The 26933-nt window shown below is 38.3% G+C and overlaps 1 protein-coding gene across 4 annotated transcripts in view; it reads left to right on the forward strand.

Annotated features, from left to right (window-relative positions):
- The window catches only part of LOC113484218 (complement C4-like), a 55047-nt gene that overhangs the window by 1324 nt on the left and 26790 nt on the right, over nt 1-26933 (forward strand). For 3 of the 4 annotated variants that reach the window (XR_003399188.1, XM_026856488.1, XM_026856480.1), the window contains exons 2-17: nt 6755-6806; nt 8777-8859; nt 11582-11774; nt 12003-12186; nt 12937-13007; nt 13322-13407; nt 14666-14748; nt 15843-15930; nt 19073-19178; nt 19360-19483; nt 20326-20441; nt 21205-21372; nt 22124-22321; nt 24620-24811; nt 26152-26301; nt 26703-26829. Coding sequence is in view for 3 of the 4 variants with exons in the window: in XM_026856488.1 (XP_026712289.1) it covers nt 8795-8859; nt 11582-11774; nt 12003-12186; nt 12937-13007; nt 13322-13407; nt 14666-14748; nt 15843-15930; nt 19073-19178; nt 19360-19483; nt 20326-20441; nt 21205-21372; nt 22124-22321; nt 24620-24811; nt 26152-26301; nt 26703-26829 (1951 nt within the window). In the remaining variant the exon portion in view is untranslated. The remainder of the gene's footprint in view (nt 1-6754; nt 6807-8776; nt 8860-11581; nt 11775-12002; nt 12187-12936; nt 13008-13321; nt 13408-14665; nt 14749-15842; nt 15931-19072; nt 19179-19359; nt 19484-20325; nt 20442-21204; nt 21373-22123; nt 22322-24619; nt 24812-26151; nt 26302-26702; nt 26830-26933) is intronic. The other variant, XM_026856487.1, reaches the window with a different exon arrangement.

A 26933-nucleotide genomic window follows, 5' to 3' on the forward strand; every position in this document is an offset into this window, starting at 1 on the left:
AAAAAAAAAAAAAAAAAAAAAAAAAAAAAAAAAAAAAAGGAATGTAATTTTCTTTATCTGTATTTGCATGAGGAGTGTTTTTCTAAGCTCACAGCTGCATTTTTCTGTACCTTATACACATTATCTTGCTTTTGTATGGACTTGGACTGCTCTGTGTAGAGGATTCAGCTGGTCTGACTCCTTAGAGAGGTTACTTTTAGATATCTGAGTTGCAGATAGGGTTATTTATTCCTGGACTTTTATTTTAACTATAACCCCCATGGTAGAAGGGCTATCTGCAAACGGCAAAGAGGAATGAGTAAAATAAATATCCTTAGGAGGTATATTTTTTCTCTGTGTTCTTTTAACCTCAGAGATACATGTTATGACAGAGAAGCCAAAGACCCTCTCTGCTTACTCCTGTGTGCCAGAAAGGCGTTAGCATTCTTAAATAGCTGTCCTTATATCACAATTTAATTCCTATTAGAAGTGAAACTAGCCCTCTGACTACTGTGAAATATGGGGAGCTTAAAGATGATTTAAAATAAACTTTCCCCCTTCCATCTAGTCATATGTGGAATTTAGCTGGAACAGAGAATAGGGGCCCACATTTTCAAAACATCTGTTTTCCCAGATAAGCTCTTGACTCGCAGGGAGTGGGAAAAGAGAGTCTGTTGCAGTAAATCAGAAAGTCCATAAGGCAATGGAGTGGGATCAGGCTTCTGACTGCAATAATCACTTCAAAAAGCTCACAAATGAAATAAGTCTTGTTCTTGACAATAAACTGTGGTGGTCAGCACAAAACATAACATCTTGCCTTCGATGTCTAATGCCATGAGGCTGATGTAGCTGGGTAGAGCAAGGTGTCCATGACTAGTTCTGAACTGGTCTGCCAACTGAGAACATGCTGACTTTGTAAAAACTTAAATTATGACTGGAACACTACTTTTGCTTTTCTCGCCATTTCTTGCCAAATGATAGACTAGGCAGTAGGTTAAAAAGCTGGATAGAAACCTGTACTTGTATCCAAACAAATTGGTCTTGGAGACAGTTCAGCAAAGGCTGTGATGTCAAGAGGTGAGCAACTCAGTATCCCAAAGCAAATCCCACCAGAGGTGTCTCAGAAGATGATGGAGGTTTGATTCTGAACTGCCACTGGGTCACCTGGGACGTGTTTGTGGGGTTATTATTCTTTATTTTCTCTTCCTTTTTTTATACATGAAAGTTTAAGCACTCCTTAGAGCAGACTAGGATATATCCTTCCACTAGGATAACCCAAATTGCTTTTTTAGAACCCACCAGCTGTACTGAGCACCGTGGAGCTCAGCCACGCAGCTCACGTACGAGCAGCCTGTGCCATGGAGAACCCCACCGTGTGCGTGTGAACTCAGAGCTGACTCTCTCTTACTCCTCCTAATACCTGTCTGGGAAGTAGAAGGGGGTCTCAGAAAGCAAGACTAGCAATGTCACAGATTGTTTCCGTGGCGGAGAGCACAGCTGCCCACTGGATGGCACCAGGACTCTGTCCTTATGCGGCTGCCAGAGGCACCCACACTTCCCTCCAGCATTCCCGACTCTGTCCCATCACTAGGCCAAGTGGTGCTTTGCAAACAGGTACTGAAAGACTCTGAAAGCAAAAAGGTAGGTAGGAATGGTAGATGTCAAAGCTGTCACCAAAGAGACGCAGAATGCTGTCACTGAAGATGCAGAATGCTGTCACGTGTGGCATTTTTAAAGGGGCATATATGCTCTTTTATGCACATACAGGGGTGTGTGACTGAGATGGGAATATTCTGCAGAGTACTTTGTGTTCCTTCCCATACAGGCTGCTATTTCTGTATAATCACATAGAGGATAATCACAAATGTAGAATACACCTTGTCTAACCATAGGATAGAGGGATAAGAGGGATAAACTTTTTTTTTTTAAAAAAAAAAACTGTGTTGTTCCAAAGCTTCCTTGATGCTTCTTCAAGCTACAGCAACAGCAGTATACAGATGCTGAAGGTTTGGCAGATTCTAGCTGCAATGTCTTGTAGTATTAACATCCCACATGAGACCCAGGTCAGTGGCATTAATGCTGCCACAGTGAGTCAACAGTGAGTCAGTATCAACTGAGATACCCTTTTTTGGTATCTCAGTTGAGAATGCATGCAGCAAACCTATGGCTGATATTTATAGAATAATGTACAAGTAAATGCTTTTAACACTCTTCACAGAAACTGAAGCTGGGCTTACTGCCTGAATTTACACCTGCGGGGTCCTTACTGAAGCCAATAAGCTTTACTGCAGTCACCAAAGAAAGGGGAGGTGTTTGGAAATTCAGCGTTCCATTATAGTATGTTGTAATTCCTAATGATTTTGATGACTGTGTATGTATTTGACACTGCTCAGGCAGAAATGTAGTAGAATGTGAAATGGGAACCAACCCCAAATTTACTTAAGAAATTTCTACTAGTGGCAGCAAGGAGTGAGAAAAAGTCTGTAAGTCAGAGCATAGCAGCCCAAGACTGAGACGCTTGGTAGGGGCCAGCCTTGCCCCTCCGTGCTGTGTATAACCTGAGGAGGAGCCTGCCTCACCGTTCACATGGCAGAGCCCGGTGAGCTCTGGGTGCAGGTCTAGACAGTGTCCCATCCCAGGAACAGCAGGAACAGGTGGGGAATTAGATCTCAGGCCTGGGCTTCTTTCTGAGGCTTAGAGTGCCATGGACACTGGCTCTTTCAAACCTTTTATTTATTTCTTCTGCCTCAGCAAGCTAGAGACAGGCACAGCAGGCATGCCTGGTATATGTAGAAGGAGGAAAGCTAAGAGAGATGCCCAGAAGTGGATGGCACCAGCTGCCTAAGCTCTCTGCCCCACCACCCCAAGACGGAGAGAGCAGAGGTACAACCCCAGCCTTGGCTTTCGCAGGCTGGGCTGCTGTCAGAGGTGGCAACAGGATCACTGCTGGGATCACAGGCTGAGGTGGTCCTGAAATGACTGAAAATTCATCTTCCTCATTCAGGAGTCAAGTCAAAATCAAGCATGAATGGCCTGGAAATGTGATCCGTATCATAAAAATACCTAGCAGGAAATGTATTCACATATTAACAAGGGCAGATCCATGCTTATTGCAAAATGTGTTGACTAAGTAAGTGAAAACATCCTTTGTGTTCACGTTTTGTTAGAGTTTCAGATTTTTTGCACAACATGTAAACTGTGTAATCTGAACAGGGTGATTCCCGCTACGACTGCCATGTCCAGGCTTGGTACAGTACCTATGCCTGACAGCACAGAGGCACGTTCATCCAGATAGCTGCCTAAAACGCGGATGGCTGCAAAAAAGTCAGAACTCCAGGGCTAAATTTCTGCAGGAAGAAGAGATCAGTGTACGCTACCTGAATAACTGTCCCACTGAGCTGCTACAAAAATCATCCAGCTTTTACTCCTCTATAACATGACAGCATATGCTCTGCCTGCCGCCTGGAGAGGCACTGCAGCTCCTGACACTGAGATGTGGTGTAACTGAGCAACTTCTTTTTTTACAATGAAAACAAAACTCTCCAAACACTCATATCCTGTCTCCTTTCCCCCTTTCTCTTTGAATTTCATGCTTGAGCATTAAAACCAAAGGATCAAAAGAAGTAGGACAGCTTCTGATGTTCCAGTGAAGCTGACCCAAACTTGCTTGGGTGTGATGGAGGTCAGAGCAGAGCCTTCTCCCAGGCTTGGGAAAGGAGAAGCTTTCTTGTGTCTCATGTTTGAGTTACTGGGTGAAGTGAATGTTTTAGATTTAATTTACGGATCAGAACAAAAAAAGCTGTCAGTGGCAGATAGGCACATGGTTAGCTGCGCTTGTACATAGTATGTGATTTTTTTTCTTCTTTTGTTTGTGAAACATTTTTAAGTATAATTGTGCAATTGTGTGAAACATTAGAGTATCTCCATTTAACAAGTCAGGAAATACAAGGTATGAGGGTCTCTAACAGTTATAAATTCCTTCTCTAAATTTTGCCTGCATAAAAGGCTAGTTTTCTTTAATTTCATTATATGCTCCCAAATCCACAAAACTGAATGTGTAACCTTTATTCTTATTATTCTCAGCTAGTTAAAAGTCTAGCTTTTGCCACTGATATGTTCAAGATGCCTTTTGTTTTTTTAACTTATTCTTATCTTTTGCTCCCTTGAAAAGAAGAAAAGAATGGCCTAAAGATACAATTTTGTTAATTACAGTAGAGAAGAATGGAAAAGTTAGGAAAGATCAAAATGTTTATGTAGTTAATGTGTATTTGTTACAGTTGGCAGCAAGGAAAAATTGGGTTGTCTTTGGGTTTTATAATGAATTGAAAGAAAATTTTAAAAAACCCCACGAAGAATGGATTTGAGAATGAGTCTCTAGACAGAGTGTCAGGATGTTTAGTTACAATAGCAGTACCCTAGATACCGTGTATGATTTAAATGAAGTTGTTTTCTTCCTCATCTCCAGCAGTTCTTTGCTTTCACTTGGGGTGAGAGAGCCACATACATGCTCAGAGATCTCCTCCTCTCCTGGTCATGACCTGTCCAATGACATTTTCATTCAACAAGGCTCTATTTGGTATATATGTTAAATATGACCTACATTTCTTAAAGGTGCCAAAAGCTCAGAGATTCTGAAAAAGGTAGTTGACCAAAAACCATGTTGCATTATTACAGTAGGGAAAAATACTGTCAGTAGTATAATGCAATTATTGCTTGGCCTAAAAAAACCCCAACCAAATCTGCCTTACATAGGTCACTTTTGCAACATATTAAATCCACGGAAGTAGTGCTGGGTTTGTACATTTTTCACAAATCCTAAATTTTTTTTTTTTTCTTTTTAATCATTATGTTAAGAAGATCACAGAATTGAGCCTACTCATTGGGAAAATGGGGGAGGAACTCATGAGAAAATTAAGTCTAATTGTTTAATCTCCCCAAAATCCAGGCTCCTCAGTGAGAGCATAAAAATCCATGGGTATATTGGTTTTCCTCTTTTAAATAGGTTTGGGTGGGGTTTTTTTCAGCAGATATACTTAGGAGCACTAAATGCAGAATATATATATATATATATATATATATATATATATATATATATATAAAGACAATTTTTCATGGCAAAAGCAACTAGAGTAGTGATTAGCTTTCTTATTCAATACCTAGATTATGGTAAAGAAAAGAAGTATACATTTTCAGTTTACATTGATGCTAAAGAGAAGTCATCCTGCTGTTAAGAGGAACTTTTCAGATTAGACCCACACTTCACGGTTTGCTCTTGAAATAGGATTTCAAAATCTAATTTTATGAAATGTCAGAAGTGAAATATTGCCTTTTGTGTTTGTCACAATTCCCCATAACTTGGCAAAGAGGATATCATGGCCCTGCTTATTTGTAAAATGTGCTTTGTGTAGCTGCCCTTTGTACCCTTCTTCCAGGCAGAGGTGAAAGATTGCAGGAGGAAAGTGAAAGAAGTGTTTGGTCTTGTTAGTATTTAGGCAGATTAAGGGTAAAAGGCCTTTTGGAGCACTTCAAGTCAAAGAATAAAAACTACAGCTGGTGCTCAAAACACTGTGAAAGCCTACAAAGTTCAAATGAAGCTACTAAAAAGAGTGATAGCATATATTTAAAATAAAGCAAGTGTGTCTCCCTGACTTCAGGGCTCACCAGTTTCTTCTTACACATACATGAATCCCAGGCTGTGTTTTCCACATGTTCTACTGGACTGTGTGTCAACTGAAGGATCAATACCATTCATCTGGTGAAAGGTGGCTGATGAGTAAATAGGAAAGGACTTAGCCTTTAGAAAAAGAACAGGCACATAAGTTATTTTATTTTATGGTGAGTTTTCTGTGTTCTGTCTTTTATGCATGTGCTGGAGAACTTCAACAAAGAGAATTTTATTATTTTAGTTTAGTTTAGTTTAGTTTAGTTTAGTTTGGTTTATTTTGTTATATTTTAATGTGGCTTTGGACTGGAATATTTTACATTCACTAGAAATCACAATCAGAGCTAATGTGAAGAATCTGTGATACTAGAGAACAGGTACAATGATCATTTTATACAAGATCAGACATATAAAGCATAAGGAATTTTAAGTCTAGTTATATAAAGTTTATGTATACACTTGGGGTTTTGGTGTTTGTGAGAGACAGTGAGAAAAATCCCTATTTAATTATGTTACTGGTTTGTATTTTAGTGGAAAAAAAAAAAAAAAAAAAAGCTTTATTAAGGAAGTCTTAAAAATACCTCCTTAAATTCACATATAAAATGGTTATGCAACATATTGCTATGGGTAGCTGTTATGTACACATATATATATTCATACTTCACAAGGAAGAAAAAGTGTGCAAATCCAATTAAAAACAAGTGAAAGCAAAACATGGCTTTTGCAGGGTCCCCTTTAAAAAACAATCCGTGAAAATGTCTTACTGTGAATTCATACACAGCTATTTGTATAGCTGTACAAACAGACCTCGAGACCCTGACAAACAAGCCAGCTTGGACAACGGAAAGCCCCTCTCCTCCCCTCTGATAAAGACTGGCACAACAGCGAGAGTTTGGTGTGATCCCCACAGAGCAAAGTTGCCTTTCCTGTGACTTCAGGACTAGGAAATCCATGCTGGTTATGTTGCAGTCTTCTGCAAACTGTTTTCAGCTGAGAACTCCATACGTGTTTCTCAAGGAAAGAGCATTAACCTTGCAGATGTTGATTTTTTTTTTCTTTTTTTTTGAGCAAAAATAAAGGACCCATTGATACTCATTTCTTGTTTTATTTCAGTGACTGAGATTGCTCAGGGATTGCATCAGCCCCAACCTTGAACAGCAGCCAGGTAAGACCTAGCGGTGGAACTGTCTTTGAAAATGGCAGGAGCCTTAGTATGCTCCACAGCTACTGCTGCTCTTAATTAACTTCCCCCATTATCTTCTCTTTGTTCATGCAAGAGTGAGAAGTCCTTTATTTTACCAGCTGCAAGTTTAACAACCTCTCCTGCTCCCCAGGGAGAGCATCAGCCCTGTTTCCAAGAGGATTTCTTCTTCCACAAAAACTCTGTCCTGAGCACAGACCAGCTTCATGGTGGAAATCTCTACTCTTCCTCACACCTAGCTTAGGTTTGGGAGGCTAGAAACCCTGAGGAAAATGATGTGATTTTGGCATGAAAATAAGTTTTTTCGGTGCATAGCTCCAGAGGGAATGAGAGGGTGGGGAGGGAGGGAAGAGTGAAAACAACTTTGGTCTTAACAGCTCCTATTTCTGATCTCCCAAAGAGCATGTTTGGGCCCTGAGGATCCACGGGTACCTCCATCCTGACTGACAGCTGAAATGAGAGTGGAAGCCAAAAGAGGAAGGGAGAAGGCAATCTCTAAAAAACCCCTATGCCTAGAGCAGGCAAAACTTAGCTTTTGCCCATATGAGTTCGAAGCTGGGAACATTCTTGTTGCTACTGCTATTGGTACTTTCTGTGACCACCAATGGACAGAAAGTACTTGCCATCCGTCTATTTTTGTCTCAGAAGGACTACCACACTTCTGACACACTCAGTGTAAAATAGTGAACTTGTTTGCTGACCCCTTACATCTTCTTCTCTTCCCCTACCTCCTTGTCTTGAAGCAGCTCTTGCTGGAGCCACTTATGTCTGAAAAGTAAGGTAAGGGATGTCTCTTAGGCAAGGGGTGGGGTGAGGTGGAGGTCCCTTCACCCTCACAGTGCAGCACGACTGTGGGCAGCGAGACCTCGCTGTGAGCATGAACTCACCTCAGAAACAATAGAGTGCTGATTTAAGGCATCTATTGCTAATAATTAAAGACACAGACTTAAAAGTGTTGTGTTAAAGGTCAGTTTATCCCCAGAACTTGTGGCCAGCCATGTGATCATTTCTGGGATTTGACCTGCCTGTAAATCAGATGGGCATTTTTCCATTCTCATGAATCAACAAAATTATGTTTGGGAGACAGCAATCCAGTAAAGGCTTGCAAAAATGAGACTTGATGAGATTTTCAGCTTGTTTTTTTCATATGCCTTTGATCAAAACTAGTTTCTGCACAGTTATTTCTCAGATATAGGTTTTTTTCCTGGTTTTGAATATCTTGCCTTTTAAGACATTGTGTGTCTTTCCTGTAGTCTGGAATGCCCTCAGCTGATGAATCATCTTATGTGCTTATGCTGAGACTAATTACCCTCTGGAAAAGCCCTCTGTCCTGATGACAAAGACAAATTGGACTGAGTATCTCAGAGATACCCATTTTACTTCCATCTAAATTAAAGCAGAGGAATGCCTTCAAGTGCTGCAGATTGGGACTGAGTTGTACAGCCAGATTTCCAGTGCAGTTCCTCTGGTGCTATCTAAAGCAGAAGGAACTTTTTCTCACCTTTGCTGGACTGCAGAGATGCCTGGAGTTAAGTAATGGGATAGAGAAGAGATCTGTCACTTGCATTTGTCCCCATTTATAAGTGCTTTATAGCCACTCTTAGCTCTGGTGTCTTGTCTGACTTTTGGAATTGCCTTTGCAGTATTTGTGAAACTTCTCTCTGCACATGACTTTTAGTTGCTATCATGAAAATATTGAAGCTGGGAAGAGAATGAATGAATAATCAAATGTAAAATTTGGCTTAGTCCAGAATGTGTCTCTCCAGGCTATTAATTTGTGCATCACTAGCATGTCCATCAATATTGGCTGCACAGTTTTGCAAGTTATTAATAAATAACCAGGATGGGTAATGTTCTTTGCTGCAATGTGCCGTCAGACCATTTCTTACAACCTCAAGGGTGAATTGACAGTGACTGTTATTTCTGTATTGCAGATGTTGTAGAGTTTTCCAATGGAAAGGCTGGTATTTTTGATGAGCTTTTGTTTGCTGTTGTCCAATGCACAGCAAGCACCTTCGTAAGTACATTTTATTATTAATTCTTCACTCCTAACAAACCCCTTGAAAGTAGAAAATGTTAATGGTCTTGACAGAGAATCCATAAAACTTGTTTCTTGGACCACTGAAAATTTGTGTAACCTTTAATAGGTAAAAAGTAAAAAGCTTATAACTGACCTTATTAAGGCATTTTTAAGGGGAGAGACCTTCATTCAATAACAAATAATTTAAAAAGCCCTACTAAAGCATGATATTAGTGATGCTATTACTGCTTGTTCTTCTTTAGTTTATAACATTTATTGGATTGGAGAATATTGGGAAAGAATAACTCTCCTTTCTGCAATTGATTTATACATGGCAGAAAGCAAAATTGTCACAATTGGGAGAGCTTCAGGATTTTTTCGTATTTATCCTCTGTTTTAGTAGAGATTTGCATATGTTGATACTGGTTATTCTAGATAGACAAATTCCTTAGTTTGGGAAATAGATGCAACTCTTCAGAAAACATATGAAGCATGTTAAAGGTCCTTGAAATCGACCTTTGTCTGTAGGGCAGAGGTACAGGAGAAGAGACTCTTACTTTGTTTCCACCAGGATTAAATGTATTCAGGTACTTATCATAGCCAGAGGAGAACTTTGATGAAATATTTGAGCAGTCAGGTCAAACCCTCCTCCCCTTCCATGTCAGCCTACCTCTGAGGTTATATCCAGCCCCAGATACTTATTTCTATTTTTATGAGGTTTTAGCCAGGTGCAGACTCCTGCATGCAGTCTAATGTTGACCTCCAGTGTTCACATCAGCATGAAAACTACAGCCCCATAGAAATTTGATTTTGGGATACTTATGGTACATCTTGAGGCACACTTCATCTTCAGTGAAGAACAGGCTTTGTCATCTGTGATAAAATCACGGTAGAAACTGGGACTGAGATAGGGTTTTTTTCTGAGATAATTGGAAGTGGGAAGCACAAGGTGCCAAATGTAGTAGGTATATGAAACTGAACATTATGTCAGGAAAATACCATCATGATGCTTCGAGACCAGATCTGGCTTTTGTCTGGTTAGCTGAAACTATGGGTAGTGTAGACTAGTGACCATGTCTGTCCAAGCTATTGCATAGGTAAACATTTAAACAACTAATACACCACTGTAAAAAGGAGACGCTACATTTCTGTAAGCTATGGTAGAGAGCAAGCATTATGCTCTCTTTTTCATATGTGGACAAGTATTGTGTCACATTTTGCTAGAGCCAACAGACACTGAGTGGGTGATGCAGTGACACTTTTAGAGTAAACCCCTCTCAGTGCCATTGAGAAAATACAACCAACACAGCTGAAAACTAAAACTTTCTTCTCAGGTTTAAAGCGTTTGAACATATATAGATGTCAAACCTGCCTGACTAATGAATTAGAGAAGACAGACAAATAAAAACAATCAAGATCAAGATCAAGCATTGCATGAAGGTAGATGTAACTGACAGATGAGTTTCATCATTCATTGTAAACCAGAAACACTAGAAAGTATTTTCAAAAATACATAGGTAAATGTTTTCATGTTTATTGAAGGCTGTTCTGGTTTTCTTTCCCAAGATCCCTATATTTGTGGGAAGACTCAGACCATCTGTGATGCATTTCACTAATCATATGGAAGGAGAAAGATGATTTTTATTCTGTTTTCAGAGTATACCATGGTTATTAGCAGAAAAAAAAAAAATGAAGTAAATTTTAGTTTCATTTGAAATAATAAAAAAAAAGGTTTATTCCCTTATTTCTGTACCCCACCTTTCATTTTATAAATTTAAGAAAGAAGAAACCTTTATATAAAAAAAAAATAGTTCAGCCAACACATTCTGATAATGATAAAATCATTTACCTTTTATTTTAGAAGTCTTCTACAAAATAATCATTTTACAAAAGCAGCTGTCTTGAGCTCAGAACTGTTCTTTGCTTATGTGCCATTATATCATAAAGACATGGCTCTTCACATAGTTCTCTGATTTTTGTTGGTAAAAGAGAAAAAGAGGGCAAGAATGATCACCTACATTTTAAAGGTCATGAAATCAATTCCCAAGAAGCACCAGAGCAGAGTTAAGAATAAAGGAAAATAATAAAGAGAAAAAAAAACTAAATCCCAAACAGTTTAGCCTTCAACTCAGCCCATCCCAGGACTGTGGTCTCACCTTCTGTGGCCTCGCATTACCGGCATTGCACAGTGACATCTGAATGAGGATTAGCTACTCCAAACACCATACTTAGGGTTATACAGGAAACTGACACCTCCTGACATATTAAAGCATAAGCTGGCATAATGTAGATGTTAGTACATGAAGATACATAAATACACAAATATGTATTTATGCGTATGTATTCGTTGTCCCTTAATGCATGACCTGGTTTTGTTTCCAGAAAGTCAAGTTTACAGAGCTTTCTCTAAGTTAAACTAGGCTATAAAAGTCCTTGGCAGTCCCTGGGACATACTGCAGGTTATTTTCTTTCTATAGGGACTGATCTTTTGTAGGACCTAAATGTGATGGTTCAGAATTTGGGGATCAGTTGGAGAGAAACTGTCTTCTTTTAACATCTAGTCTGACTAACAAGGGGGATGGACTAGGGGATCCCCACAAGTCCCAGGCTCAACTGTTTTGTATGTTTGGTTTTTTTTAAAGTTTGTATTGGTTGGACATTCTTGTATTATGCAAAAATCAGCCTACATACCGGACAACCTGTTTTTATGTTGGTTTAGATTTCTTATCACTGCCCCAAATGTGGTGCATTTGGGCACACATGAGACAATAACAGTTCAAGTCCATGGAGCACAGAGCCCTGTGCAAGTTACTGCATACTTCAAGGATGAGATGAAAAATCAGCTCCTATCAGAGAGGATCATCTTTAACCTTAATCAAAATAACAACTACCAAGAGATGAAAAAAGTAATGGTGAGTCTAACATCATAGTGATGTGTATGTTTTAATGGGGGATTAGATAGTATTTCTACTTGAAAAGAAATATTCACCCATAGGAAAAATATAATTGAGTATCTTCTGTTGAATGGTGTTAATAAAATTATTTAAGCACTTCAGCTGTTTCTGGGCCTCAGCTGTATGGCTCCAAAGTTGCCAGGTTCATATCTGACTCTGTGGGCTTCTTCCTTTTGTCCTCTTCAGGTCAAGCCAAGGACTCTGCAGCAGGATCTGTTCAAGAAGAGTAATCAGACATATGTTCTGCTAGTCACGGAAAGCAGGGAGCTTTATAAGGACACCGTTCAAAGCACTCGCATCCTCCTGTCTTCCAAGAAAGGCTACATTTTTATTCAGACAGATAAGCCTATATATACACCAAGTTCCAAAGGTTAAAAGACATCTATTGCATTTCAGATGTTGAGTATAAATGTTAAACGGCACGAATAGAAAAAGTAATAATGACTTGATCCATCCCAATGTAAAGACATCTCGTTTAACCCTAGCTATCTCTGTGCTTACCTGCCAGTCCAGAATTTAAACTTGCCTCCTACAGCCAGGGCTTCTACAGAACCTGCACTGCACATGGCAGCACCCCACGTGGATATGCTGCCAGAGTCAAAACGTTGTTCTCTCTTCTAACGAGAGCCAGACAAAAACTGTTCTTTTTTTTTGTTCAAAAAGCTTAATAATGACTTTCCTTTGGAAAAAAAAAAAAAAAAAAGTGAGAAGCCAGCAAAAAACCTCACATTTCTTCTGCTTGCAACACCAACAATAAATATACTTTGCACTTTAAGATCACAACTGTTTTGCTACTTACCAATTTGACTAAGTAACAAGAGAGGGAAGTAAAAAAAAGTGCTTTAATTTGGTCGTAGGCATTGGCTGCAGAAGGAGTACAGAAATGAGTGAAACTCCCTGAGTATTTTTCAGAATTTTCTTCAAAAAGGTATCTGTTTGGTCATGTAACACGCAAAGCCTATACAAGAATGCAAATATTTTTTTAAATTTCTCTGACTTCTTTTCATTAAAAGAAAGTGGTTTATCGCAAATTCAGTAACTCAGTTTAGAGCTTGTAATAATTACTATCTAGAAAGGACAGAAATAAATATGTAAACACATTTATTTTTTTATTAAACAGTAAAATACAGGATCTTCATCCTGGACAATGCTATGAGGCCAACAGATGACACGGTTACTGTTGCAGTGCTAGTAAGTATACAAAAAACACTGTTAATGAGTCCTTCTTCAGCACAGGAACTATGAAAAACTTCCATAAAAGATGCAAGAGTAAAACTATACCTCTGACTCCTCTTCAAAAATCAGCATTTATACACTGTGAGATATGTCTAGTCATTTTTGGACAATATCAGTAGCATGGAGGAAAACGTAACGTGAATATAACAGTAGGAAAGTAAGCAGAGCATTTCTGTTCCTTAGGACCAGTATATGAACTCGAGCATTTGGATACAAATGCTTGACACCTGGTGTATCCTTTTACGCTTGTTTTCTCTCTCTCTCAACAGAATTCAAAAGGAACGGTGGTTAAAAAGTCAGACCAGAGAATAAAAGCAGTGTTCAGTGAAAACTTTGAAATACCTGATGTTGCCGAGTACGTGACTGCTGTGCCTTGTGCATTAAAACAGTTCACATGTCAAAATGTCTCTTGCAGCAGAACTATCTTCAAGCTAAAAATAAGTCTTGTCCTTCCCTTCCCCTCTTTCTGCTCTGCACCCCTGTTTTCCTCTTTATTTTCCTTATTGTGTATTGTCTGCTCTACCATTTCTGTAGAGTAGAAGGTGCACTAAAGCAGACAGTTCTGCCCTGATTGCACCTGGAAGCACCATGGCACACTGTCAGCACATGGCAGCAGGGAACCAAGCGTGTATCCTGTGGAGCCAGCCCTGGAGCCTCCTGCCATGCAGGGCTCCACACCCGAGCTGGTCACGCCGCACTCCCTTCTCTGACACTGGAGAGAACGTCACCTATTTAGGCTGTGGTTCATCTGACCTGTTTTCCATGTCTGTCAGGATGAGATGTACCATGTCTCAGCACTATCTTTCTCTCCGCTGGCTGCAGAGGAGCCCGTGGGGACGCATGCAGATGAAAGACCTCACAGTATGATGTCTAAAGTGAGGGGGACTAACCCCACCCCCTATTAGCAGCATCAAACCATCCAAATCCATCCCTCTTACCTGTTGAAGCACTTAAGATTTTGAACTGCTGAATTGCTTGAATTACCTTTCAAAATTATCTCTCTCTCACTATGGAGCAGAGATTGAGCCTATGGTTCGTATCTTTTTACCTTTAAACACCTCATCTTGGAGACATGAGTCCAGAATTTAATGTTAATACACTATAATTAGCAACATTTACTCTGGTAAGCAACAATTTAGCATAGTGCTTAAATATCTGCTCAACCATATGACTACAGTCAGGAGAGCACTCCTGTAAGGGCTCAGTTAGCAAAGTGTAATTAATTACCTCTAATTTCAAACAGTCAATCTTTTACTTAATATTCAGTGTGTTATTGCATACGAGACTGATTTTGACATCACAGTGAAGATAAACTATATGAAATATATGATGAGTTCTTTATTTCTGGGGGCTTTTCAAAGGCAGTGCATGTTACATGTAAATTGAAAATATGTTATCTTCCAGCTCCTCAAAAATACTTTTTCAGTGTTTCCTAGGACATTGGGAAAGATGTTGATGTCTCTTGCCAACAAAGAGAAACCCATTAATAAATTAGACTGGGATGAAATCAAAGCAAGGAAAATATTAGCATTTAATGAAAATTCAAATATATTAGCATCATAAAATATATGAGGAACGCTAATCAACTATTTTCTGCTGAATCTGAACTTTAGGCCTGGAACTTGGAAAATCAAAGCCTGGTTTCATCAGTATGAAATGTCTAATGCTTCTGCTGAATTTGAAGTTAAAAATTATGGTAAGAGAATATTTAATTTGCATTATAAATATATGAATTCATCACTATGTGTTAAAAGATATATTTCAGTGATTAAGCCTGGCTGTAGTTAGGTATCAAGGACAAGATTCACAGTGTTTCAGTGCCACATTGCTATCTTTGATGCACAGGAGAACTCTGATTTTGTGTGCCTTCCACTTAGGTTTGAAAAAAAAAAATTATTTTTATACAGACTTAGGAACTTTAACATTTTTCACTAAACATCCTTTATTTTAAGGGGTGTCCTACTGCAGAAAAAAATGGAAATGAACTCCATTTTAAAATCAATGCAATTCTGGCTAAAGTTTTCAGGGAAAACTAAAGTGAAAACCAAAAAGATACCTATTTTCTCTCAGTAGAATTCAGTTTGGAAGTTGATTAGAGTTGTTCCTATGCTCAGGGAAGCTTTTTTAAAGAAAAGTGTGGGCACTTTAGAAAAAGTAAAAATGTAGAAATTTAACAATTTGGGGTAAGAAATGGATCGAATTATTTTTGTGCTGAAATTGTGCTTTCTGGTAAAATTTACTGTAGGGGGTGTTGCTTTTTTTTTTTCTTAAAAGCAAAAGAAAACCTCAGGATTATATGTAAACCTCAGTTTAAAAAAACTGCTTTTGCCTTAGCTAGTGGATGCAGCAGAATAGTGGAGACTACTGCATCCTCTGCAAACACCTACATCTAGGAGCAAATTGCTCTGGCTGTATCTGCAGTAGCAAATAGTTTGGCTTTATAGAAACAAATTGCAGAGTGACACAGCTGATGCTGAAGACCTCATGTCCACACTCAACCCATTCCAGTGTGGGTTTACTTCAGAATGCTTCTAGTCCAGGGCACTAAATGTTCATTAGCAGTTAGAGCTTGTCTCCAGGCTTATTTTCACAGTAAATAAAGACTATTCCACTATGTGAAGCAAAGCAGAATAAGGGACGATGATCAGGAGATTCACTTCAGAAGTGCGCTGCTGACTGAAATTAAAACATCCCCTCAGTGCAACTGCAACCTCTCAGTGACTGTTGCCACATGCCAGGAGTTTAATGTATGTTTGAAACTCATCTTCTGTCTTCTTTTTTTCCATGCAGAACTTCCATCTTTTGAAGTCAGACTCATTCCACTTCAGCCGTATTACCACATCTCAGATGAAAACTTTGTGTTTGATATTGAGGCAAAGTAGGAGTACTTACAGTGGGGCTATTTTAAGAGGCAGATAAGTAGATAATGAACTGCAGCTTCTTCCTTTTTCTTGTCATTAACCATCTTCTGGCTTTACATGAATCTGACTTTAATCTTATATAATCTCTGTTTCCACTACTAACTTGAGATATCAGTATAAAATGCTACCTGGGTCCAAGTGGTGGTGATCAAAATGGAACAAGATTTTCTGAATATTTTAGTTTGCTAGTAAGAAGTTGACTATTCGGGATTCTCCTCTGTGTTTCTAGTAGTTCCAGGCAAACCTATAACCTGCTTTTCTTTATACATTTTGTTTAAAAATTTAGAAACATTCTAAAGCCTCAGATGTTGCTATTTGATGTAATTCAAGTAGAGAATTCAAGCTTGGATATGAAATTTTCTCAAAGCCCAGTGAAGTTTGGCAATAATAAGCAAGTGCTTATTTGTGAGGAATTATTTTATGCAGAAATACTTCCAGGTGAATAAATACAGCTAATCAGAGGAGTTTCCATGATCATCACTACAGACACGTGCAGTGCAACACTGATTTGGATGACACATGAGTACAAAGCTCTCAGACATACCAGCCCATGAGGCAGGGTCTGGTGGAAGATAAATTGCACCTGGTCCTATATCAGATTAGAATTGCATCAAACATAGAGTCAGACAATGAAGATTTGAACCACCAAAATATTTTGGATACATTGGAACAATCAAACTGAACCTAGATTGAATGAGTATTTTGTGCTGTGTGGCTCTGACATTTTTGATCCCACACTGACAGATCTAAATTTGCTGTATGATCTACCAGGAGTTCATCAACATATATCAAGCGCTCTTGGCTGTTAAATTTTCAAGTTTCTTAGGAGTGGAAATATTCAAAGACGACCTGTTAGGAGAATGTTCTTCCTTTATTTACCACTCAGCTGGAATCCAAAATGACTAGAAATATCTTGGCCACCTTGCACATGAGGAAGATGGAGATAGAAATCAGATGGTTCTCTGGAGACTCAGCAACGTATTTCCTTTTCACTGAAGTCACCACTCATGCGACTAGAGTTGATTACTTTAGTAAGATATATTATACAAGCTTTGTAAGTCCAGGTTCTACATGCCAGTCATTTAAGTGAAGTGGTTCAGTGTGGCATTAGTTCAGATATAAATTTGATTTACAGTTAGATTTTAAATCTGTTTTAAAGGTGACTTTGTGCCAAAAATTTAAAAAAAAAAAAAAAATGTTGTATGAAAATGGGATCATATTGATGGAAAAGTATGTGAAGTTCCTTCATGAAAAACAATATACTAGAAATTGTCTGAAACAACCTTAATACTGCATTTGAACAGAAGTTTATGTTTTCTGAAGTCAAAGAACCTCTGCATGAAATGTTAGACATCTAAATTAGTGTTCTTACGGTGCCATTAGAACTTGATACCTCTTTTTTTTTTTTTCTCTTTTTCTCAAGAGGAATAAGTTTTGTGAAATGAGAACAGGCAGCTGGAAGCAGCTGGCCTTCCTCATAGTTGGGAGAAATCTTTTCAGTTTCAAACGAGTGAGGAGACTGATGAATTTTTGCTCACATTTTATTTTATTTGTTTCTGTGGATTCCTAATTTTTTATATCCTTAAATATCATAAAATAATATTAGCAAATGCTATCAAATTGAGTAGGTTTTAAAGATATTGCCAAATATACTGGACAGTTGATATGGAAGAAATATATCTCCCAAAATATGGTATTCTACATTATCTAAATAACACTGAAATATTTATTCTTTTTATTTCTCCCTCTCTAGAAAAAAGCTCAGATTTATTTCAGGGCAATTTTGATACATTAGTAGAGGGCTGAACACATAGTGTCAGCACATAATGTCAGACCTTCACTATGAACAGCTCCTTAAAAAATAAGTCAGCACGTCATGGCTTTTGAGGTTGATTCATCATGTTCCATAAGATTCTTTAACACAAAACCACAAATAGGATTACACAGATTTGTTGTTGCTAGTATTGTTAAATATATTTAGTGTCAAACAGTGGGCAAATTTTCTGTACAGTAATGTTATCCAAGAGAATCCTGTAAAGCTTATTATATCCATTCACTATTAGTATTTTGACTATTAATGGTTTGCAATTATTTTTGAATAATATAAAAATATACATGTCTGACTTTTTTTGGAAATGTTTTAACAGTGAAATTAGATTCTAATAACTTACTAATTTTACGGATAAACGTATAATTTTATCGAGGTATTTCATTGTTTCCTAGGCAAAGTCCCTTTGAGTGTTGCCTTTTACAAACGTACACAGAATTGAATAGTGTAAGAATATCTTATTGACAAGTCACCATCGGATAGTTTGTGTTTATCTCAGTAGCTGTTGGGGATGGCAGAGAGGTGACAGTCAATACAGAAGGGAGGAAATATCTAGGTATAGAAATTGCTAATATAAGGTACAGATAAGAATAAAACCCCCTGGCCTATATAACCAAAGCTTGTGACTTTAAGGACTGGCAGTAACTAACCTTGTAAGGTGACTTTAGTTAAACATCCATTAAATATTAGCACTGAGCCCAAGAGCTTGGTGGCTGATGGCTTGGCTGTTGCATGGCACAGGCTCAGCCTCAGCCATACAGCAAACAGTTCTCAGACAGTCTTCAGGAGGAAATGATGTGATGATTCTCTGGCCCCCTATTTTAAATGCTCTGCTCACAAGGTGTCTCACACAAAGGAATTATCTGTTCAACCAAGCTAAATAGTCTGGATACCTCCCTTGCTCCATGTGAAGGGCATGAGTTCTGTGAGACCCCACTGTGCAACTAAAGTTCTCATTAATTTGTAAAAAAACTTTTTTAAATTACTCCGGTGTAAATTTTGTCAGATGATGTCTCCACATATGATTCTACCAGTGTAATTTACTCCATATATTTCTCTGCACTTTCAATCATCACTTTGTACACAGACCAGTAAAAGTCTTCATGTTTGAGTTATTACTGAATGAGACTAATTTTTGTTTTCAAGCTATTAGTTACAGATGGGATGCCTACAGATTTCTCAATTTCATTTCAGCATAAAATTATTAGTCTGATTTATGCCTGCTTTTATTAATGTAGTGATTCATCTCCTTGCTTTTCTTCCTTCCAAAGACACTCTTACGGGAAAGGGATTCAAGGTGCTGCATATGTACGATTTGGCATAATTGATGAAAGCGAGAAAAAAGTCTTTCTTCCAGGCCTGGAACAACAGCTATCGGTAAGTACTGAAGTTCAGTGGAACTATGGTCATTTATTGCAGGTGAGCTGAATATTGCCAGAAATTATCAAAATACGGATCCCTGTAATACCATAGTCATGTTATAAGCAACAATTTTTAAATTCCAGTGGAAACAAAACAGTAAAGGGTTGTCTTTTTTTTTTTTTCACTTTTGTTTTAGATTCAAAATGGAAAAGGAAGAGTTACTTTAAATACATCACTTTTGGAAGCAAAATTAAGAAAGAGTATTTCCACTCTGGAAGGGTTTCATTTATATGTTGCTGTTACCACTGTAGAAACTGCAAGTGAGTACACTCTGCCTTCCTTACCTGATACAGGCTGTAATATTTACACTGATCTTTCTCTGGTGTAATCCTTCATGTGGGAAACCTTGTCCCACTGGACCAGTCTTCACTGCAAAGCTTGCTCATGCTATAACACATGACAGTCTCTTGCATCTGACTCCTTTCTGTGCACAAACTTAATCTTGGATGGGATTCACTTATCTGAACACAAACGTCCTATGTAGTCCTGTGTGGTCTTCCATTTCACAATCTGTCTTGTAAGTGCAAAGTTGGAGAAGATGATATTACGTAATATTTACTCTTACCAGTAGTAAAAAAAAAAACAAACCCCTCTTTCAGAAAATTAGAAATCTAGGATCCAAACCCCACTAATGAGACTGAGTGACTTTTATGTTGGACTTTGATGTAGTCTCCTCCCAGGAATGAAGCCCGGACAGCTCAGAAAGGGAGGTGCACAGCCGCAGTGGCTCCTGTGGTATCAGTGTGCTTTGTGTTCGCAGCTACGTTGTTCTGATTGATGTGTTAAAGGGGAATTCTTACGTTGTAACAAATCACTTTGCAGGTCTCTGTGTCTGAACTGTCAAGAGCACACACCAGCCAGTGTCAGCTCACATCACACTGCCTTCGCACTGGCCTCTCTGGTTGTGTTCCCCATCTGCCTGTACCCATCTCTTCCTCTTCTCAGGGCTGAAGCATTTTGGGGAAGGATCGTATTTCAGTTTTCTTTATACACTCTGCTAAAAATTCAATTAATCTTGAAAACAGAAATGATGGATGCTACTATATTATGTAAGTACATAGTCATCACTCCCATAGCAACACATATTGTTTGATATTAACAGGTGGCGAAATGAGGGAAGAGGAACTCATCAATGTGAAATTTGTGAAATCTCCTTATGTTGTTGATCTGTCTAACACCAAAAAGTATTTTGTGCCGGGAGCTCCCTTCTCTGTTGTGGTATGTAGTATTTAGCCCACTGTGTCTGTTTGCCTCCATATCAAGGGATTTATATCTGCCCTGTTTATAAAATTTTTATCTGATCCAGTGGGAGCTCTGTAGGACAGAGACCTTCAGGAATAGGTCCAACACAGAGCTACAGTTTGTATGTCTGGTTTGTCTCGCTTCTGTACACACAGAGCCTGAGCAGGGAAACTAAAGCCAGAAAATGCTGGTTTTCTGTTGTGGAGTCATCTGTGCACTGTTGCACTACAAGGTTTTATAAAATAAGTAGCAGTCCCATCCTCACTTCCACATCAAAAATTTAAAATAATAATGTTGTATCAAATTAATCTCCTATCAAATTAAAATTCTGAAAAGTAAAGCAGGGTATCAGATTTTTTTTAAAAATGCATGTAAGTTTTTGAGGTTTTGAGCTTCACACTTTCAAGTTCTTTTACAAAGATTTCTATAAAGAGTTGAAGTTAGAAATTTACCTTATAATTGTTAAAGACAAATATCTCTGGGATCAGTCGAGACCTAGTAGATGCTAAGTGAAAATCTGGTGCAGCTGTTACTCTGTGTTCACAGATTTTTACCTTAGCTGGAGTCCAGACTGAGTGAATTGATGACCCTCCTTCTCTCAAAGCTCAAATTTGCAAACACTAATGTGTACAGTTTTATATTTCTTGTCAGTTTATAAAAATAATTTCTGCTTGTTTTGAACATTTTTTAAACCCAGGCATTTCCTTGAAGTAACAGAAAAACTTTTTTTTTCCAATAGGCATCTGTCACTTTGATTGATGGCTCTCCTGCTGCCTCTCTACCTGTCACTGCTACTGTTACCTTGTCTGGAAAACCCCCTATGAAGAAGACTGGACTTTCTAATAAAGAGGGTCTAATCCCCTTTACATTTGACATTCCTGGAGATGCTCAGATGCTTCACATAATGGTAAAGAAAACTCGAACACCCATGTGTAAAAATATACTGCTAGGAAGAGCTTATAAGACAACTACAAATGACTGTGAAGATGGTCAGTTTTCATTAAATAAGCACAGAGGGTGGAACCTGATTTCTTACACCATCTGCACATCTTTGTCCAGATTGTGTAAGATATGTTAGAGAGAGACCAGGGGCCTGAGGGATGTATCACTGAAGTGAAGGACAGTCTCCTACACCAGAGCTTTAGGGGTACATGCATCGGTGATAGTGGTAAATTTTTTTTTTTTGTGATACAGATGTGCATTTTCCTGGCATGAAGGATGGAAATGGTATTGTAAGGAATATCACCGTGAGAAGTGACAGAAAATTATGAGAAGGTGAAGGAAAAGTTCCTAAGCAATACAGACAGTGGGCTACATCTGGACACTCAGAGGGTTCAATTATGCAAACAATATAAAAGGGAAAAAAAAGTTGTCTAAGTACAAAATCTCTGTGATTTTGAGCCGTTGATTCTCATTCGGAAAGAGACAAGGCTGAAAAATACCAAGTGCAAATACAGCAAGAGGCAAAATAGGATGAGAGACTGAAGTAATTTAAATCCTGGTTTTTGATTCCAGGTTTCTGTAATGAGGTCTCAACAGTGATCCATCTCATTCCCCATCATTTTCTGAATAATGTAGGCAGATATGAATGAAGGGTGACACTCTATACTGTCTCCTGAGGGACACTGTATTCACTCTGTCTTTTTCTTCCTTGACAGGTAAAGGCTGAAGAGGGAAAAGAAAAATTAGAATCACCTGAAACCAGTATCAGAGCTGAAAGATACCAGTCTGCTTCCCCTAACTTCCTCAGCATCAGCATCCCACATACTGTCGTGGCACCTGGAGATACCTTACGCATCACCTTGAATGACATTCATCAGTCTGGCAGAGGAAAGATTGACTATTTCTATTATATGGTAAACAGAATAGCAGCGTATCAGTAATTTCTTTTAGAAATCATACAACTCAGAACACCTCTCTAGTTACTAATACATGGGAAACCAGAGGGTGTCCAACAACGGGCAATGGTGATGATCAGTGTCCTAGCCCACCTGACCTACCAAGGCAGGCTGAGAGAACTGTGCTTGTTCGGTTTGGTGAAGAGGCTAAGAGTGAGTCAATAACAACCTAAAATTAGTTGAAGAGAAATTACAGGCATAGTGGAGACAAACTTTCCTAGGTGGTACCATGCAATATAACAAGGGACAAAGGCTACAAATTATGACCAGGAAGGTTTATTTTGGAAAAATCTTTTCACTCGTGATGAATGCAGTACTGGAAGTGTTCCCCAGAGAGTTTAGGGAATTGACATCCTCAGAAGCATTCAACACTTAGCTAGAGGAAACCACATCTGACCTAATCTTACACTACTGATGTCTCAGAGCAGGCAGCTGGACTAAAGATCTTCATAGGTCCCTTCCAGAAACTCTTTATATGATTCTGTTATTTTTCTATATTTGCATATACTTTGGGACATGTAACGTAGAAACCTTTGTTTTCTTCTGAAGAAGGACAAATAAATAGAAATTTTTGTTTGTCTAGAGCAAATAGGTCCATATGGGTTAATGTTTGTTTGCATAATTATGTGGGTATTTTTGAAAGATACTAAACTGACAAGCTTAAATGATGAAATCCCAAACAGATAACTTCTGCGATATCTATGACAATTTGATTTCTCTTAATCCAGATCTCATTCTTTCCCACTGCTTCCAATCTGTATTCTTTCCTAGTAATAAGCCAATATTAAATATTATTTTTATTGCTCTGATTCCCATAAATACCTTCTTTTCAGCGATTACAGAACTGTCTGCCTTGTTGTGAGCAGATCATGCATAATACATAAGATTCTGTCCCTGCAGCTAGAAAACATATTCTAGGGGACCTTGAATATCTCAGAAAATGCCTTTTATGGTTAACTATTCTTTATTTAATGAATAACATATGATTCTTATATTACCATGCCTCCATATTACCTGCACCCGATGTTAGTTAACAGGTAGGTCAGTGTTATCTCCAACAGATAACGTGATGAACGATCACTGAAGGCATTGGCTGTCATGGTCCTAAATAGCATCCTGAAGCTGGGTCTGAAAAGCAGTTCTATAGATGGAAAAGCAAGGAAACAATCCTGCTCAGCCTGGGACCAGGAATGCAAAGTATTTATTTTGCTGAAGGAGACAAATGTGTTCATGGATACATTCCAGGAATGAATCTGTTGAATGTCAAATGTGTTTAATCCCCTTCTCCCTCTCTTCGTCCTAATTTCCCTTGGCAGCTTAAATTTCCCAGCAAGATAAGCATCACAGACACCAGTTGCCATTTATTTTTGAAAGGACTCTGACATATTGGAATAATTGTATCCCTAGGAGTTAAATTTAGGTTTGAGGGTTTATTTTTATTGGAAGATTTAGCATAGGGTTGGAATTGCCACCGCCAGGCTCTGGGAAGCTGCAGTGCTGGGCAGGCAGGATGTGTGGAAGAGGTGGTGGAAGACCCTGCTGGAGCTCAGCAGTGGGGCTCTCTCCCAAACTTTTGTCACCTAAATGAAGGCAGTGAGGATTTCAGACCAGGCTGCAGTGTGTCTTTGTTTCTTTCTGAAGTCTGTTCACTGTGTGTTTAGGAAAGCCGCATAAATTTTTTTCAGGGAAGAGCGCTATCAGTCCTGCCACTGTGTCTATTTTCCACTCCTCTGACAACCCGTGAATATAATTAACACATCATGGATAGAAAGTAATTAAATAGTGAAAGATGGGCTGAAATTATTATCAGTAATAATTTTTGGGTGAAGCCTTCTGTTCTGACCCTTCCACACCATCTGAAAGAATCAGTACTGAGTACAGATTAAATCAAGCTGATATCCACCTCGGTGTAATGACCTGTTATTCTAGAAGACAAAAATAAGACTGCCATCTGGTACTCCCCTTTCAAGCTGTAAGACTGAGTGGGGGGTGATAGATTTGTGGTCAAACCCGGACCACAGGACCAGTGCAGCAGAGGCTTACCACCACACTCCTGTGCTAGAGGTACTGTGTGCTGGTCTCCTCCAGGCTACTGATATGCAGGTTGGGACTTAAATTAAATGCCATAAGGATAGAATAAATTGCAATCAGAAACGACCTTAGAAAGTTCTATATATGTATGTAAAATTAGGCAACATAATGCTCAGTCTAGGGTGCATTTACAATATTTGATTTCTGTTTGTTTCTGCCTTGTAGGTTGTGGCAAAGGGACAAGCTGAGCTTTTGGAAAGGGTCCCCTCCTCAAACAAAATAATAAACCTTAAAATCACTGAGAAGATGGTGCCAGCCTTTCGTTTCTTAGCTTACTACTTCATTGCGAATGAGGGCCGTCGAGAGATTGTCGCTGATTCTGTATGGGTGGATGTTATGGATGTCTGCGAAGGAAAGGTACTTTCAAAGCAAGTAGCTTCTGTTATTGTATTCCAAAATAAAAACAAAACCATGGGGTATCATCAGAGCAAGTGGGGGTAAAAAGAGAAAGACATTTCATTTTTATTGAAAAAGGAGTCATCAGAATTCTTGCTAAAAGGTACAACTGGAAAGGCTCCCAGGAGTGTTTGCAGAGATAGCCTTCTTCCGTAGGACAGGTTGTGCCTCAAAGAGATGAAAAATGTAGTCTCATATGTTAAAACCCCCTCTGCAAGTGTCTATACATTAGAAATCTACAGGGGAACACCAACAGAATCACTGAGGGGCAGAATCTCTTTATAACCTAGTCTTTTTGTAGTGAGGTGCTTCATATGTAAGAAAGTGAAGCAATTTATTGGGGAAAAAAATGAATTCAAAGTAATTTTTCAAGCTTTTTCTTTCCTGTTAAAAGTAGTTTTCTAAGATTTTGTAGACCCTCAAAAGCATCTAAAAAAATAGTTTACCTTAGAAAATTATGTGTGGACAAAATAAGAATCCCTCGATGCTTTTCCTTCACCTTTGTCCTCCTTTTTGGTACCATAACATCAAACAAAACAAAAAGAAAGACAAGAGAATTTTTCCCCAATAGCATGAAACACAATTGCTGAAAAGCATCAGCCATCTAAAATTATTTTTTCCACCAAAAATGCTTGTATTGGAAAAAGAATATGATAGTCCATTGGGAAACAAAGTTTTCAAAAAAAAATTATCCACCTCTAACACACAAGCCAATTTTTCCTTCATACAATGACAAAACCCAGTTATGTTCAAAGCTGGCATTTCTGTTAATAATTCCCTTTAAATATCATAATTACCATGGCTACTTCCTCCTACACCACAGAAGTATCTACATCAGATATGAACCAGATCTGAACCCAGTCATGTTGAAAAATTCAAGTGTGAGGTAGAAAGGAGGTAGACTGGTTTAACTCAGTTAACTAATTTTGTACGTTAATTAGCCATTTGCTCTATTTCATGGTGGTTTTGTTTCCACTGGAAAATAACAAAATCATATTGAATGCCCTAGTTCAGCAACCCCCTTATACATACTTTTAATTCCCATTGGTGCTTAATTGTCATTGAAAGGCAGTGTCCAATATCCTGCACAGACACCTTTTAATCCCCCCTGTTGTTCTCCAGTGGGAGATACCTGCATCTACATCTTCCAAGACACAGGATCTCAGGCAGAAACACCACAAAATAGGAACATCCCGCAGTCTCTGACTGATGACAGTCACAGCCGACAATATTCCTGGCCAAAAGAGTCTTCACTTTTTACTAACAAATGTGACGGTTTTGTTTCAATCTTTTCTATCTAGATTAAAGTGAGAACAGAACAAGAGATATACGAGCCAACAGACAATATCAATTTACAGATTGAAATGGACCATGCGGGAACAGTTGCCTTAGCTGTGGTTGATAAAGCAGTTTTTATTCTGAACAAGAAAAATAAGCTTACAGCCAAAAAAGTAAGATTTTTTTAAAGAAGAGAATACCATATCTACTAGTCATGTGAAATTTTCCATGACTAATGAGAGGTTAAAAATGTAATTAATGCTTATTTATTGCTTAATGACAGCTTTGCTAAACCTGAAAATGTTTTTGCTTTGGCAATTTAGGATCTATTTAAGAAGAATGATATATGGAGATTTCCATGCTACAGCAGACAAGTTTTAAATTAAAAAAGCATTACTTGAAAGTACTCCCCAACTGAAACATCCCCCAGCTTTAATCTCAGTTTTCAAATGCAGCTCCTACCACCAGTTTGGCTTGCTTCTGCAAGTCAAAGGCTACAAGAATTTTTAAATATATATAAAGAAAACCCCTTTTGCAAGTATGTACAGTTCATTTATGTTATTTTATTTAACAGGTATTTAATGCTATGAATTCATATGATCTTGGATGTTCTGCAGGTGGTGGTGCAAATAGTGTTCAAGTTTTTACTGATGTTGGTCTGGCTTTTTTATCAGATACAATTAAATCCAACATCCGGGAAAGTAAGTGCAATCTTCCCTTTATTTGAGATGTTTGTTCAAGGTGACTATAGATTTGGGGAGGCTGACTGATTAAAAATCAGAAACATTTTATTGTGATGTTGTAA

Source organism: Athene cunicularia, assembly GCF_003259725.1.
Source record: "Athene cunicularia isolate RWA chromosome 1 unlocalized genomic scaffold, athCun1 chr1_part1, whole genome shotgun sequence".
Classification (NCBI taxonomy): Eukaryota; Metazoa; Chordata; class Aves; order Strigiformes; family Strigidae; genus Athene; species Athene cunicularia.